The sequence below is a fragment of the Clarias gariepinus genome, chromosome 21, assembly GCF_024256425.1.
Source record: "Clarias gariepinus isolate MV-2021 ecotype Netherlands chromosome 21, CGAR_prim_01v2, whole genome shotgun sequence".
Taxonomy (NCBI): Eukaryota; Metazoa; Chordata; class Actinopteri; order Siluriformes; family Clariidae; genus Clarias; species Clarias gariepinus.
Window position 1 is genome coordinate 4,963,058 of NC_071120.1, and position 16,627 is coordinate 4,979,684.

The 16,627-nt window shown below is 37.9% G+C and overlaps 1 protein-coding gene across 3 annotated transcripts; it reads right to left on the reverse strand.

Moving 5' to 3' along the window:
- Positions 1-526: 526 nt before the first annotated feature.
- On the reverse strand, positions 527-9,788 carry LOC128509413 (BOLA class I histocompatibility antigen, alpha chain BL3-7-like). 3 transcript variants are annotated; one of them, XM_053481149.1, is made up of 8 exons: positions 9,654-9,788; positions 9,471-9,553; positions 8,367-8,627; positions 5,106-5,384; positions 4,385-4,666; positions 4,165-4,278; positions 1,548-1,617; positions 527-1,417 (listed from the first exon to the last, which is right to left on the reverse strand). In XM_053481149.1, the coding sequence occupies exons 2-8, from the start codon at positions 9,538-9,540 to the stop codon at positions 1,366-1,368; spliced, it is 1,128 nt and encodes a 375-aa protein (XP_053337124.1). In that variant the 5' UTR covers positions 9,541-9,553; positions 9,654-9,788; the 3' UTR covers positions 527-1,365. The 3 variants fall into 3 exon arrangements, with proteins under 3 accessions (XP_053337124.1, XP_053337123.1, XP_053337125.1); XM_053481148.1 differs by having other exon boundaries at positions 9,471-9,788; XM_053481150.1 differs by lacking the exon at positions 1,548-1,617 and having other exon boundaries at positions 9,471-9,788.
- Positions 9,789-16,627: the final 6,839 nt, after the last annotated feature.

Consider the following 16,627-nt stretch of genomic DNA (forward strand, 5'->3'; position numbering starts at 1 on the left):
CTAAACTACAAAGAAAACTAAACCAAAAACACAGGGCTAAACTACCTTCCTAACTAAACATTCAAAAACAGGAGAAAACGGGTCTAACTAAAAATGGCACCCAACCCCTACTGCTTCCATAAAAGAAAATGTATATACAAACAAAAATAACTATTTACAATATTTACAACACTTAGCAATTAACATAAACACAAGAGAACAAAACACACACCACACAAGCTCACAACACAGGCGCGACCCAACAGTTCTATTTCGTAACACAACAAGCACAAGCAAACATCTCCAAAACAACATCACACAGCGCGCGCTTCCAGCTTTCATCTGCGACGTTAAAAAGACACGCAGGTCCAAAGACGGCTAATCCTGGCGCACGTCCAATCAGGGCGGGGCCACCTGCAGAAAAGGGAGAGCAAGAGAGAGAGAGAGAGAGAGAGAGAGAAAAGAGCGCGCGTGCACGCCGCCACCAGCATCCGCGCCTCTACGCCTACATGCCACACACACACTGGCATGTAACAACATATACAAATTTAAATTCTTCCACATCTTGATCTAATGAACAGGTAAACAAGGTGATCACAGTATAACATTTTTCTGAGGCAATAAGAACAGTAGGAGATTTTCATTTATTACAGTCATGTTACAATGCCAATTAGAATTTGGCAGTGTGAATGTTAGCCTTTTAGCGTTAGCCATTTGCTGCTGTGTTACATGAGATCGGTGTGTGAATAAGTTGTTGGTCTGTTCCCGAAGTATTTAATTTTAGCACTTTATGTAAACAGTACGGCTCTCGTCCATCTCCATAGTGCATTTTTATCGAATGAGACAAAATGAGTGAAAAACCTCAGCTCAGTCCAACTGTTCTAGCGTCAGCTATCAGTGGTGATGTTACTAGTCAGCTAGCTTTGATAAGGCTCATATAAAAGTTGTGCAGACTCGTGCTACTTACATTGTGACTTTGGAATAGACGAGTCAAACGACTAAAGCGGATAAAAAAATCTTCTTGTTAACACAAAACATGAAAAATAAAGACACACAACAAAAAACAAACTGCCAGCTACAAATCTTTACATATAAACTTTGAATTAAAAACGGACCTTTCTGGAAATCTATACAATATCACAAAATATAATTTCACAGTACATGGCTTGATATTCTCTTACACACCAAATTCTGTAAGGAATTGTTTAAAACGGTTCTAACCAGGCGATGTACAGTCAGTGACCTTGTTTTTGTGAGCAGCTCAGTTAGATCTGTACAGTCTGTATCAACAGCAGTGCAACAAGTCAGTTTCACAGTCATCCAAGCATCTAATGTCTTTGGTCATTGTTTTAAGAATTAAAACAGAAACTTTAATACTGTTGTCTCTCATGTGTGGTCCTCTGTAAACTCTGTCCTCATCTCGCCCTCCTCGTGTCTCCTAGAGAAACAGACAGACAGAAACAGGATGAGCTCTGAGCTGAGACTGAATGTTACTTTTTTTTGCTGGATTTTCTCTCCACACACAGATTTTTATTCCATATTACACTGTAAACTACATCATGTCTTACTCTCTCAGTTCAGCAGGACGATACACAGACACAGTCTTAGAGTTGTTGAAGGAAGAATCTCCTTCATGAGCTGTAAAACAGATAAATCATTATTAGTATGAATTTGGATTAACACAGAGATTAAAGAAAAATAAATAATAATAAATAAATAAATCTGGCCTGCTAATAACAGAAGCCCCCGCATTAAAGTGTTTACACAGTGGCTGTTTAAGGCGATGTGTGTATGCGTTTTATTTTGAAAAGCTATAAGGGGTTAAATGAAGGCAGGTCATTAGAGTCACTGGAGGAACTAAACAGTGTTTTGTCTTTAGTATAATGATGTGTTTTCAGCATGACCGAGCTATGATCAGAGCCCTGCTTCAGAAAAGGATGAATGAGTGTCAGCAGGGCCGATGTGGGACTGATTTCCACCCTGAGAACCTCATCAGAGCGGCCCAGACTCAAAAGTAAATCCACCTTTTTATTGGACTATTTATGTTCAAAGCACCAACAACACAACAGGCACCAACTACAACACAAACTGAATAAATTGAGGCAATAAAGGGCCTAAAAGAAATATAAAAACCTGCAGCTAATGTCAAATTAATACATCAAAATTATTTTAACTTTATGCTATTTAAGTTTTCCACCTCATATCCTATTAACAGACCCATATTTAGTAGGATCGCCCCTACAAATATAATTGTATTTTTCTAAATGCAAAAACCTTGGTGATTAATGTGGATCATCACAGCGGAGGGATTGTGTCGCAAAATTTTTGGAAAATCCTATTTATCCAATTCGGGACAAGGTGTCTCCATCGCTTGAATTTTTAATACCTCCCACGAAACTTCTATAAAAATGTGCAGCCATGTCTCATAAGAACAAGATCTCCAATAAAACAATCTCAAACATGGTGTGAACCACACGGTTTACGAGTTATGAGGGTCCGTTTGGTACCCGTGCCGAGCCACTTTGCTCCTGTGACTTCTAGCTTGCAGATTTTTTTCCAATAATAAAATGATTAAACACTAAAAGTAGTTTAAGGATAAAGGAAATATAGACCACCTGAAAATTATAGGTGATATTACACTTGAGCTTACCCAAAAGGCTGGGATGCAAAAACCTTGTAGGTGTTATGTGTTTATGGCCAAGTGTGCGAGTTCTTTTTTTTTTTTTTATCTGACGGTAATTCATATTTTCTGAAGCACTACAAGATGCACACCCAGCATTAGACTACTGTATGTAGCCTACATAACACCATAGGATAAAACACCTTAAACCCCAGATGTCCCACTACAACAGTGATAAAACTGCTCAAATCAAAAGGACGAGTTGAATTATATGAACTGACAAAAACTTGTTGCAATAAAATGTTCAAATTTTCTGCATTGCAATTTTTGTTTTGAATGCAAAAAATCCTCACAGCATTTATAATAAGTGAAATGTTTGTCACTGCAATTGATTTTACTCGTTTATTTTTTATGAAAATGTAATTTAAGCATTTAAAAAAAAATCTATACAAAAATACTGACCTTACCAAATTACTGTACGAAAATAGTATTAAAAATACCATCATTGTTTTTCACAATCACAAATTCAGGCTCCAAAATCCTGGTGTTAAAATTCATGTTGACAAAATTTGGGTAGGAAGAAGAAAAAATAAATAAATCAGGTCTTGACATCCAGGATATCACAGGAAGATATCAGAGTTTACTTTACAGTTCACTGACTGGGTCACCAGTTGAGCGGCAGAAAAAAAAATGTTATGCTTTAGATAAAAAGCTTCTTGGATCTCTCCCTTCACCGTAATCACTGTCTTCATAGCAAAGCCACCTCGCGCTTTCCTTCAAACACGAAGGAGATGGTTTTCGTTTCCCGATACACGCAGTAACACAAATACAGAGACCTTCTTCCTCAACAGCAGCCACAGAAAACATGCTGTTTAAATTTATATTACTTATCAATAAAGGTAACAGTAACAACTTTGTAATAAACAAGTGCGTGTAGTACAATGTCTTAATCATTAATCTTAACCATTGATTATTTTAATAATGATAAGATAAGAATAATTAGCTATTTTATGCAACACTCTACAACAGTATTATGAACTCCTTTATTCTATAATAACTGCTGGATGGTCGCTGTGGTCTGATTGTGGAGTGGCACACCTGAGGAAATGGGTGCTTATGAGAGATGTTACGAGGTCGTCCAGCTTGGTTGTTGCTTGACCGCTTTGACCAGGCCACATGCCCTAGTATTTATCTGCTGTGCCCCAGTAACATCTCGAATTTGAGTTCTATTTGGCATTTGTTTCATTTAAAGTCAGAGAGACATCTACAGTACTCTTTCAATCCAGGTACAGACGTTTTCCACAGAAGTGGAGGAAATGATTCTCATCTTGTTACTGAATGTGACTGTATTTGCATTACTGAGTGTAAGGGAGAAGAAAAAACATTGCTCTCGCAGTTGAATTAAAGAGGGCGTCGGCTTTGCTTTGAAAATAGAGATTACAGCGGAAGGGACGTTTTAGTGTTTTTTTTATTTTATTTTGTGGAACAGACCGCAGCAATCAGCAATCCATCCTTCCTGTGATATCCTGAAAGTGAAAGTATAAAGTGTGGTATAGTTATCTCACCAGAGTTCTTCTTCTTCCAGACCACAATTCCAACGACAACAGCGAGGAGAGCTGCGACTACAGCAGTGATGATAGCAATCAGTGCTCCATCTGATCTTCCACCTGATCCTCCACCTGATCTTCCACCTGATCCTCCACCTGTTAAATCAGCACAGAGTCTTTACTATCTGCTGCAGCAAGAAATCAGCTTTCACTCTCTACAGCTCTAGTTTATTAGGACCTTTTGGTACTTCTCGCACTAACTCCTTCTCCAAGCTGCTGTGCTGAACCACGCAGGTGTAGTTGTGTATCCACAGCTTCATTCTTGAGACTTTCAGAATGATTCTCTTCTGGAAGCTTCCATCCTGGTTGGGTAACGTCTCTCTGAGCTCCACGCCCTCATGCTCGTCCTCTCCGTCCTTCTGCCAGGTGATGTTTAGTGGTTTGGGGAAGAAACCTGTAGCGTGACACACCACCTCTGGAGAAGGAGAGCGTTTCTGGAACACTGAGACCTCGGGACGAACTGCAGAGACACACAGAGACATCACTATTAGAGCACTCTATAAGATTTATTCATTCATAAATAAAAAGGAAAAGTGTTTTTTACAGAACATTTCCTCTTATCAGTGACATTAAAGTCATGTGATCACTGTGAGGAGGCAAAAAAGTTTAGTTTTGTATAGAAAATATAAATGACTGTTTAATAATTGTGTGTTTGCAGGGTTTAGATGGAGGTAGAAACTAAGAGTGCAGTATTTATTTTGTACAATCATTAATGTTCTGGTTGTTATGGAAACTATTAAAAAAGAAATTAATGTGCATCAGTGGATCAGATTCAGATGGTGTAAAGATTTTCAAAGTGAGTGTGAGTCTGTGTGTGTTTTAGTCAAAGTATGTTATTAAATGTTACATTACCAGTGTGTGTTAACAGTAACAGAGCAGATCTCACACACACACATTACCTTTTCTGTTCAGAGTGTCTCTGCTGTTAGACGTGTAGGTCTTTAACAGATCGATACACTCACGCTCCAGGAAGTTCTTCCAGTGTTTATTAGAACCTTTAGACTCCCAGGTGTGTTTGATTGTTACAGCTTGAGGTTTAACTGCAGTCCAGGTTCCAGTTGTCAGATTCAGACTGATGAAATCTTCTCCATCATAACCGTACTGATCGTATCCTCCTGTGGTGACATCATCATCATCATCACGCTCACAGCCGAACATCCTCTGTAGTGTGTGAACTCCTAAAAAGACAGACAGATACAGATTACACACAGGAGACTTTTGGTCATATACAGTAAGCATATTTTGTACGTTGCTGTTCTTATACTGTAGCTGTCTGTGAAAATGTACTGGAGTTAAAAATATATATAATGCCCCCATACACACACACACACACACACACACACACACACACAAGGCTCATAAAGACATGGATGAGTGAGTTTGGTGTAGAACTTGACTGGCCTACACAGAGTCCTGACCTCAACCTGATAGAACACCTTAGAGATGAATTAGAGCAGAGACTGTGAGACAGGCCTTCTCGTCCAACATCAGTGTCTGACCTCACAAATGCTCTTCTGGAAGAATGATCAAAAATTCCCATTAACACACTCCTCAACCTTGTGGAAAGCCTTCACAGAAGAATTGAAGCTGCTATAGCTGCAATGGGGGGCGGGGCCAACATCATATTAAACTCTATGGATTAAGAATTGGATGTGACTCAAGTTTATATACCTGTGAAGGCAGGTGAGTCAATACTTTTGGCAATATAATGTATACAATCACCCTTCGGTCATATATGGCTGTGTGTAGTCTCACTTGGACAGTCTAATGCACAGGACCTCCTAGTCTCATTCAGTACATTATACAGAGGATAATATGACTTGGACACTAAAGACCTAAAGCATGTTGAGAATTATTATTTACAGTGTTTACTTATTATGGAGCATTAAACACTTTTCCAAAGTGATAAGCAATGCAGTATTTAATAATGTCAAATATTACATTAAAACTCTTAACATTAACAAAATATAATGTACTTTATACAATTACTGACTCCAACAAGTTCATAGACCATAAGAGTCTGTTAGTCTGTAAGAGTCTGTCTCAAGTCCACTTATGATATAAACCTGCAAATGCAACACTATAAATCAAACACTATTAGGGTTGCAAAATTCCCGGAATTTTCAAAGATGGAAACTTTCCATGGGAATTAATGGGAATAAACGGGAATTAACAGGAATTTATGGGAATAAACTGGGAATTTTCAAAATTGAAGGTTGGCTCTTCTTAGGGAACTTAAATATAGTTGAGCAAAGTATATTTTAGCATAATATTGACAAAAACAAACAAATGCAATTCAAATACACTTAAAGGTGCCATAGAATGTAAAACTGAATTTACCTTGTGTTATGTTGTGAAATATGTTAAAGGCAAACAAGTAACTTCCGCTACATTTCTGTCAAAGCAAAAGGAAAAGAACAAGAGTACTACACTGAAGCTTCCCAGCATAACGCGATGGGGTGGTGTTGTTATCATGTTTGACAGCCTTCTGGAGGGAAAGGAGTCTCTGCAAGAGATGGCCATATCCCAGTCTGTAGGCATCGACAGTGACATCAAGAAGGTCATCTTGGATGATGTGTTCTGGGAAAGAGTATCTAGCAGTCAGAAAATCCTCAAACCTATTGCAGCAGCAATAGCGAAGATAGAGGGGGATGGTGCCATCTTGTCAGATGTCCAGTGCCTTTTTGCAGAACTCAAAGAAGAAATCCAGACAATTCTGCCCACTTCCCTACTACTGAAATCAGAGGAAACGGCTGTGGTCAAGTCATTGGAACAGCGGAGGGAGTTCTGCATGAAGCCAGTGCATGCAGCAGCATACATGCTGGACCCCAAATATGACAAGGGCATACTTTCTGGGGAAGAGATCAACGGTGCCTATGCGGTCATTACAGCCATGTCTGACCACCTGGGTCTCGATAAAGGCAAAGTTCTAGGCAGTTTGGCAAAGTATCGAACAAAGCAAGGCCTTTGGAAAGGGGATGGAATATGGCAGTCATGCCAGCACATATCTGCAGCCACCTGGTGGAAGGGACTATGTGAATCTGAGGCCCTTGCACCTGTAGCCTCCATCCTCCTCCAAATCCCACCATCATCAGCCGCCTCCGAGCGCAACTGGTCACTGTTTGGGAACACCCACACAAAGGTTCGCAACAGGCTCACAAATGTGAGAGTGGAAAAGCTGGTCGGCATTCGGGCAAACCTACGGCTCTTTGAGCCTGACACAGAGCCATCCTCAACAAGGCTGGAAAGTGACACTGAAGAGGAAGACTCAGAGTTGGATGCTGAGGAAGTGAACATGTTGTTGGATAATGATGAGGTCCAGGAAGAGTCTATTGACTGAGCAAAAATGAGAAAAGAGGATTGCTTGAAGGAAGATTTGCATGTTTAATGGGACGTTTTGGAGGATAAGTGGCATTTTTCATTTAACCTTTTGAATGGGACTTTGTGGAGATTTTTGGACAGGGGGCATTTTTGAATGAGCGGGGTTAGGGGATGGTAATATTGAACTCAACATTTCTGTTTTTATTTATCCATGAAACAAGTTATTGAAACGTGTTCTATTCTACTGTACTTACAAATAAATCCGTTGAAATATCTGTTGAAAACATTTTGCATGGAGGTTTTCTTATGATTTCTGTTTATATTTATGCTTGGAAATAATATATTCCCAGTAAGTTCTCCTAAATTCCCATTAATTTCCATAATTCCCATTATTTCCATGGAAAGTTTCCAATATGGAATATTTCCAAAATTCCCAAGCTTAACTTACCATGGAAATTTACCGGAAACTTTCCGGAAATTTACCGCCCCTTTGCAACCCTAAACACTATAAACAATTATCCCGAGCAAATTACCTTTATTTTATCGTTTATACATCAGAGGATGCTGGAAAGTTTCAAGCTTTTCAAACTCTGATTTTAAGCATTTTTCTAACATGTGACACGACAACACAAAATGCAAAAGGCAAATACATGACAGTGTGAAATCACACTCTGTGGGAACTCCTAGATTCCTGTGCTTGTTCATTTAAACGCTGCTCAGCAAGAAACTGAGTGTTTTTCTGTTAGTTGAACTTAAACTCTTCTGCTTACAATCGTGTACCATCAACAACCAACACCATTTAACATTAAACCAACAATACAGTATCTGTTAATTCTCACCGTTACTATGATGAAACTTCTTCATTGCCGTTGTGAATGTGTTGGTAAAGATGTGCTGATTGCCCCACATGTCCTGTGTCTCTCTTCTCCAGTAGGTCTCACTGTTAGTCTTCTTTATCGAGTCCTTTATGATCAGACTCCTGTTGTTGCTGCTGTAGGACATAAACTGCTCTCCGTCCAGCAGACCCACAGCAGTGAACTCTGGGAAATCAGTAAGTCCAGGTGTGACTGTAGTGTAGAGGTACTGCAGAGTGTGTGTGTCTGTAAATACATTAAACAACAAGAAAACATCACAGACATGACAGATCAATGCTCCAGGATCTCGATATTTCAGTGCAGAACCAGTGACAGTATATTCTTGTTTTTATTTAAAGTTTGTTTCCTGAATTTTCTTTTTCTTTAAAAGACATTATTTTTGCTTTCTTTAACTACAAGGAAAAGAAGAAGAATTAAATCGCTGTAATTGCTAGGTATTTTATTCATAAATGTATATTTAACAATAGTACACCCCTTTCTTGTATTTAAAAATGATATTATGAGATATTTAGAAAGTTTTAAGTTTTCAAAAATTTCCAAAACAATTAGAATTATACACTGTAAGGCATACGGAGATCATACATATATTCTTTTAATCTTATGCTTTTTTTTTTGTCATCTACTGCATCTTTTATCCTTTCCTGGCTACCTTGTTTGGATTGTGTGTTATTAATTCCCCCCTGCCCCCCCCCCCCCCACACAAAAAAAACCCATCGCCATTCTGTTGTTGTTCTGCGCATGCGTGGTCTGATGACGAATTTACGGAAATGCCACCATCGCCATTTTGTCGTCATGACTAAACGATTTTCATAAAATTTATAAAACACGGTTACCACGAACACGATGTTCTACTAATCAGCTAAAACATTTAAATATTATGTTATAGCACAAAGATGTGTTTCTGTGATCATCAGTCAAAGAAGGGATTAAATAAAAGCATTCATTTTCCAGAAGAGAAAGTAGTGTGAGATACTGAGACCTGAACTTACAGAGACTAACCTACTGTCTGATAAACACGTAAATCACACAGTTTTCTAATTATTTCATAGTTTTCATCTTTAAACTCACCTGCTGATGAAGGATGAACACATGAGATTAAAAGCAGAAGTTTTAGTACGGCGTTGTCATCAGCGTCCATCTCACCCCGTAGACTTCACACACAAAGAAACAAACGACTGAGCTCTTGAGGAAAAGATTCAATGTGGATCACAATAATTGTGTTTTTTTTTGCGAAAATAATATAGAAACTACCGAACACTTATTCATCTTCTGTGATTTCTCTTCAGCTTTAAGAAACAAACATCTCAGGCATTTTTTTCCATCTTTTATCTGTCACGAATCATGATTTCAGTGTTTATCCGCAACGAGACACATCTGGTGCCGCTTGACGCTGTACTGAGTAAAACAGGAAGCCGTGTCGTAAGCCAGTCTATTCATCTGTAATAGCGTCGCACGAGATGGCCAGATCCTCACGCAACCTTTTTTTTTTTTTTTTTTTGCTTCATTGAAATTATAATACAAAAGAAATTGACATTGTAAGAGTCAATAATTAGAATAATTTAAGCAAAACAAGTCCACAAATCAATTACACTGTGGCACCTATAAGATAAATGCATGAAACACACAAAACAAATAATAAAAAAAATTAAAAATACAATAAAGGAGCCGGGGGGCTGCTAAAGGATCTGTTCAATCTTCAGTGATGATGTTGAATTCACTGCAAATATTAAGGAGTTTAATTCCATTTTTCTTATTCATATACTTTAGTGAAGGGAGAACATTAATTAGTAGATCTCTTGTGAAAACAGTAAAGAGACGTCTGGTCTTTAGGGTTTTACATTTGTGGATAAAGAACTTTCCAAGTAATAGAATGGCATTTACAAGGAATTAAACTTTGTCAGGTAGCATCATGCCAAATATATCATCATTTCGGGTGAAGGGTGGAAGGGCACATATTTTAGTGACCAACCAGTCATGCACATCATCCCAAAAAGCTGAAGAGAAATCACAGAAGATGAATAAGTGTTCGGTAGTTTCCCCATTAAATCTTTTCCTTAAGAGCTCATTTGATGGATAAACATTGTTGAGAATTTTATAATGGATTTCTTTAGTTTCGGATGACACTGGAAATGTAAGATACTTAGATCTAATTTTATTCAAATATATAGATCTCTTTGTGCCCACATACTGAGTTTAGACTTGCATTCTCCAATCCTAATCCATACATTTAGGTTTTTACTGGCAATCAGATTTTTTGTAATATAAATGCCAAGATAATTAACAGATGATTTTATAGGAATGTGAAATACCTCAGGGAGGGCACAATCGTGGACAATCATCAATTCACATTTTTTAAGGTTGAGTTTTAAACCAGAAGCTTTAGAGAAGATGTTTATATAACGTAGTGTTTTGGGAACTTGATCCAGATTTTTTAGAAAAACTTTTGTATCTTCAGCAAGTTGACTAATTATAATTTGCTTTCCAAAAACAGTAAGTTTGCCCAAATCAGAGTTTTTTTTAGAAGTATAACTAGTAATTTCACTGTGACAATAAAGAGTGATGGTGAAATAGGGAACCCTTGTTTTACACCTGGTTTAATTTTAAACCCAGGTGAGGTGCCATTAGATAGATACACTGAACTATTTGTATTTCTGCATCAATTTCAGATAATATTACAGAAATTTCTGCCAAAACCATGTAGCTCCAAAGGTTTAAAAATAAACAGATGTTCTAGTGAATCGAATGCTCTGTAGAAATCAAGAAACAGAAAAACTCCATCAACTTCCCTCAAGTCACTATAGTCAAGTAAGTCCTGTATTAAACGTATATTGTAATAAATTGAACAGCCTTTAATGAATCCCGACTGGGTTTCACTAATTATTTTCGTTAATTAGTTTAACAGAGAAATTGGGGGAAGATAGTCTAAGATTTTACAGTCCTTTCACCTCAACACCTTATTATTACGTTATGTTGTCGCACTGTCACTTTGTTGCTTTTGTTTGCACATTTGGACATGCACTTTATGTTGTCTATTGTCTGTAAAAACCCTGTAGATAGTCTTCCTTAGTTAGTTAGTTTTTGTTAATTTATGTTGTAATTTATATTAGGTCTCTCTGTCTTGTCTCTGCTAGCCAGTTAACTAGGCCTCTTATTTAGCTAGTTTAGTTTTTCTGTTAATTTATGTTGTAAATTTATGTTGCATGTAGCACCTTGGTCCTGGAGGAACGTTGTTTCGTTTCACTGTGTACTAACTGTATATGGTTAAAGTGACAATAAAGCCTACTTGAACTTGAACTTGAACTTGTTTGGGAATCAGAATAATGGTTCCTTGTCTTATAGCAGCTTCATCAAGTTCTTCCAGGGTTACGTCTGCTTCACACAAATGTTTAAAGTCTGTACTTGTTTGTGGAATGAGGAGGGAGATTTTTTAATAGGTTTTCTGCCTCGGGCTCTGAGAAAGTGGAGGAATACAGTTTTTCATGAAAAGTACTTATATTTCCTTAACTATTACTGTGGGTTCTGAACAGTCTGTGCCATCTATGTTTAGTAAATTAATCTGTTTTTTTGTTGCTTTCTTTTTTCTAGTCTACAGAAATAAGCTGATTTTCTTTCCCCCTCCTCAATCCATCTAGCCCTTGAACTATATAGGCACCTTTCATTTTTTTAAAGATACAGTGGATCCCATCTAGCTTGTAAAGTTAATAATTCAATTTGATAATTTTCTGAAAGATTTGCTACAACATTTATTTCTTGAAAATTTTCATTTTCTTCTCTATTTTGTAATACTAAAAAAAAGGTGATTTTTACTAAGGCTTATGGAAATTTTTATTTTATATTTAATATATTCCTACTTTTCTGGATGAAATGTTGGAGTTTTTTAAAGTTTCTAAAATAATTACTGTTATTCCTTCACAGAATGTGTCATTATTAAAGAGGCTGGTGTTGAACTTCCAATAGTCTTTATTGCGTCTGCATTTGTTTGGGCTTTCAAGCTGAAAACCAGTGAGACAGTGATCTGTAAGAGGACGATATAAAGGATATGAGACGATATTAAGATATAAGACTTAACAACTAATTAATTCTGCATTTTATAGACACACACACACACACACACACACACACACACAGAGTACTAAAAAAATCTACCTAAGTCCTGAATATTCCATGGTTGTTAGGTCTTGTATAGTTGCATGTCAACAAAGAGTGAATTTCTTCACTTAAGTCCTATTCGCACAGGATTAGTGTTACCTGGAGACCTTGTGTGATTTGTAATAGTTGAGGAGATGCTCTGTGAAATAAAACCCGTGAGATGGGATTTAATGTAACAGACCACCTCATTGTGAAGTGTTTTCTAACTTATTTTTTTACAAATAAAAATCTGAAAATTGTAGTGTGCATTTACAGTATATACACCCCCTTTACCCTGATACCCCTAACTTCTAAATGTATTGGAACTAATCACCTTCAGATGTCACCTCACTAGTAAATAGAGTCCAGCTGTGTGTAATTTAATCTCATATAAATACAGCTGTTTCTGACAAAAGAAAGGGAAGATTTCTCTCAGTGCTAAAACTGTCGTACACACACACACTCACTGTCTACACCCTTTTTTCCTCAACACAGGGTTGTTGAGTGCACACACGCACTCTCACACACACTATGGGCAATTAGGGAACGCCAATTAACCTGTGGGAGGAAACCAGAGAACCTGGATTAAGCTAATTGTGGTGCCAAATTGGTGTGTGTGTGTGTGTGTGTGAGTGTGTGTGTGTGTGTGTGTGTGTATTTGAATGTTGACCGGAGATCCTATTTCAATGGTAAAAGGGGAATAAATAAATAAAGGGGTCACCATCGGCCTCCACAGTCTGTAGTTGGACTACTGCGGTTCCTAAAAGGATGATGGATGGATGAGCTCCTGCTACACTAATGCACTAATCCCAGTGTTTCACGTGTGTGTGTGTGTGTGTGTGTGTGTGTGTGTTGTACTGTGCATTTTTTTTTTTTTTTTTTTTTTTTAAACAAACTTTATTATAGATGTGTATTTTACAGCATCATTATTAAGTCAGGATGTAAAATATTTCTGATTTCCAAACATTTGTATTTGAAGCAACTAATAATAATATGATTAGAGCCCAAGCACTAGTGTGTGCAGGACCCTCTTCTTGCCCTTAAACTTATGGTGAATAAAAAAAAACAGGACGTGGATAATAACTTCTGTGTACTTTGAATAATGTGCATCGAACTTCAGCTTTATGTTAAGAGGAGATGGCGGATCACATGAATATGACAACTTGGAGTTATAGCGCCACCAACTGACAGCAGAAAACGCTTACTTTTAGAAATCTCCAATGTTTTGCGGCTGATTATCAGCTGATTTGATTCAAAATCAGTCAAATAATCTGAACACAGTACACGTTGCTGATGAAAAACTTTAGACTGCGTTCCAAATTATTATGCAAATTAGATGTAAGTGTCATAAACATTAAATGTTTGATTTTTAAATTCAACTCATGGTGGTGTTGTGTCTCGGGGCTCTTTGGATGACTGAAATGAATCTCAGACACGTGTGATAATTAGTTTCCCAGATGAGCCCAATTAAAGGTTGAAGAAGGTTGTTTCACATTATTAAGCAGGCCACAGGTTTCAAGCAATATGGGAAAGAAAAAGGATCTCTGCTGCCGAAAAGCGTCAAATAGTGCAATACCTTGGACAAGGTATGAAAACATCAGATATTTCATGAAAACTTAAGCGTGATCATCATACTGTGAAGACATTTGTGGCTGATTCAGAGCACAGACGGATTTGTGCAGATAAAGGCAGAATGAGGAAGGTTTCTCCCAAATTCATCGGATTAAAGGGGTCATCCAGACACAGTTATTATTAAATGTTAATATGATCTTTAGGGTCCTAATGAAAAGTTTGTAATATATTTAATTAAAAATTCTCAATGGTTGTGTAAAAAAAACACTACTTTTACCTGGTAAAAACTAGCTCTGTTCTCAGCAACCTGTTTCCTTTACCATGTTACCATGTTCCTTTAAATGCTTATTATCTCTGCTGAGCCCCCCCCCCCTCTCCCCAGTTCTGTGGGGCGTGTCTTCACAACACACGTGGGGTCCAGTGCAAGCAATGCTTTGGACTGCATTACCCACAAAGCATTGCCCACAACGCAGTGCAAAAGCTTACTGAGAGAGATACGGACGCGATGTGTTTACTGATGTGTTTACATGACTTCTTAATCTTCGACAGACATCGTTATAAACCATCTAACGTTACAAAGGTAAGCATAATATTGTTTTCCGACTACGTACACAGTTTGCAACTAGACAATCACCTTAATGCATTGTTTATTATAAACGGGCGATTAGGGATTATATAGAGACGGATGTACACAGAGAAGAAGCCATAACCATGTTCTATGAGAGTATAAGTTAACTTACACTCCGCATTCATCGTGATTATTAGAAAATGTGATCTGCAAAGATTAATAGAAAAAGGAATTACACTCACTAAGCCTGGTGAAGATGAAGCAGGAACACGAAGTTAGTACAGATCCATTTTTAGGAGCAGCTTCGTAGCAAAACCTGCTTTATATTGACCCGCGTTTATAAAGCAGTCCGGTGACAAATTATTAGCGCAAACATGAACGCATTTAGGTAAATCGGCGGGGATGTTAGCTTTAAAAACTAAATTCAGCCACTGCGTCCTCAGTGGTTTAGATACCTAACCCTAGGTAGGTACCCTAGGTCACTAACCCTAGGTAGTGAATGACGACTGCTGTGTTCGCTATTACACCCAACAACTGTACACAACACTCGCTTAGGCGTCATTTTGCTCCAGCGGCGAAAAACAATGGCCGACAGCTTCTTCTTACTCGGGCGGGTATTTGCTAAAACACCAGTGTCAATCAACTAGACAGGCAATTGCGATTGGCCTGATTTCAGAAGGGGCATGTTATTGTAATAAATAAAAAGAAAACCACTGGGCGGCTCTTTATCATCGTAGAGTGGTTGTGTACGCACTCTCCTAACACACAGTTCAGTCCAAACAGCTAAAAAAAAAATGCATGTAGGCCTGTATGACCCGTTTAAGAAAACAGTTGCAAAAAAGACCATAACAAAGCAGCAAACAGGTATTTGAAGCTGCTGGTGCCTCTGGAGTCCCACGAACCTCAAGGTGTAGGACCCCTTAGAGACTTGCAGTTCTGCATTAACCTACTAGTCGGCCACCCCTAACCAATGCTCACAAGCAGAAATGGTTGCAATGGGCCTAGACATACATGAAGACTAGTCTTGTTTACTGATGAGTGTCATGCAACCCTGGATGGTCCAGGTGGATGGAGTAGTGGATGGCCACCATGTCCCAACAAAGCTGAGACGTCAACAAGGAGGTGGTGGGTCTTGTTTTGGGCCGAAATCATGGGGAGAGAGCTGGTAGGCCCCTTTAGGGTCCCTGAAAGTGTGAAAATGACCTCGCCAAAGTATATAGAGTTTTTGACTTTCTTTCATGGTACAAAAAGAAGAACTGTGCCTTTTGTAGCTAAATCTTCATGCATGACAATGCACCATCTCATGCTGCAAAGAATACCTCTGTGTCACCATGTGGCAAACACATGGTGTGGCCACCATCTTCCCCTGACCTCAACCCCATTGAGAACCTTTGGAGCATCCTCAAGCAAAAGATCTAGGATAGGAGGCAGTTCACATCAAAATGGCAGGTCTAGGAGGCTATTCTGACATCCTGCAAAAAAAATTCAAGCAAAACTGTCCAAAAAGACAGAAGAATTGTGAAGGTGATATGAAAGAAGGGGTCCTATGTCAAGATGTAACATGCCCTGTTAGGATGTTTTTGATTTAAATAGCTTTTGATTTCAGTAAATATGGACCCATAATGCTGCAAATTCAACAAAAGCCTATTTTCAGTTCTTTACAACCTATAAAATGTTTTAACTCTGTTGTGCATAATAATTTGGAACAGTGCATTTTTAGTTTTTTTTTTTTTTTATATTATCATTAGACGGTTTGTTCAATAAAATTTGAATTATACTCTAATGGTTGATGACTTGAAAACTATACTGACTGTCATTTGCATTGACTAATTATGAAAATCAAAGAAAGATATCATTTGGTAATAATTTGGAACACGGTGTAAAGGATTTAGTAAAATTTTCAATGGTAGTGCTGAGGTGAGGATTTAAATTAAGGACTTTAATAAGGAATTAATAG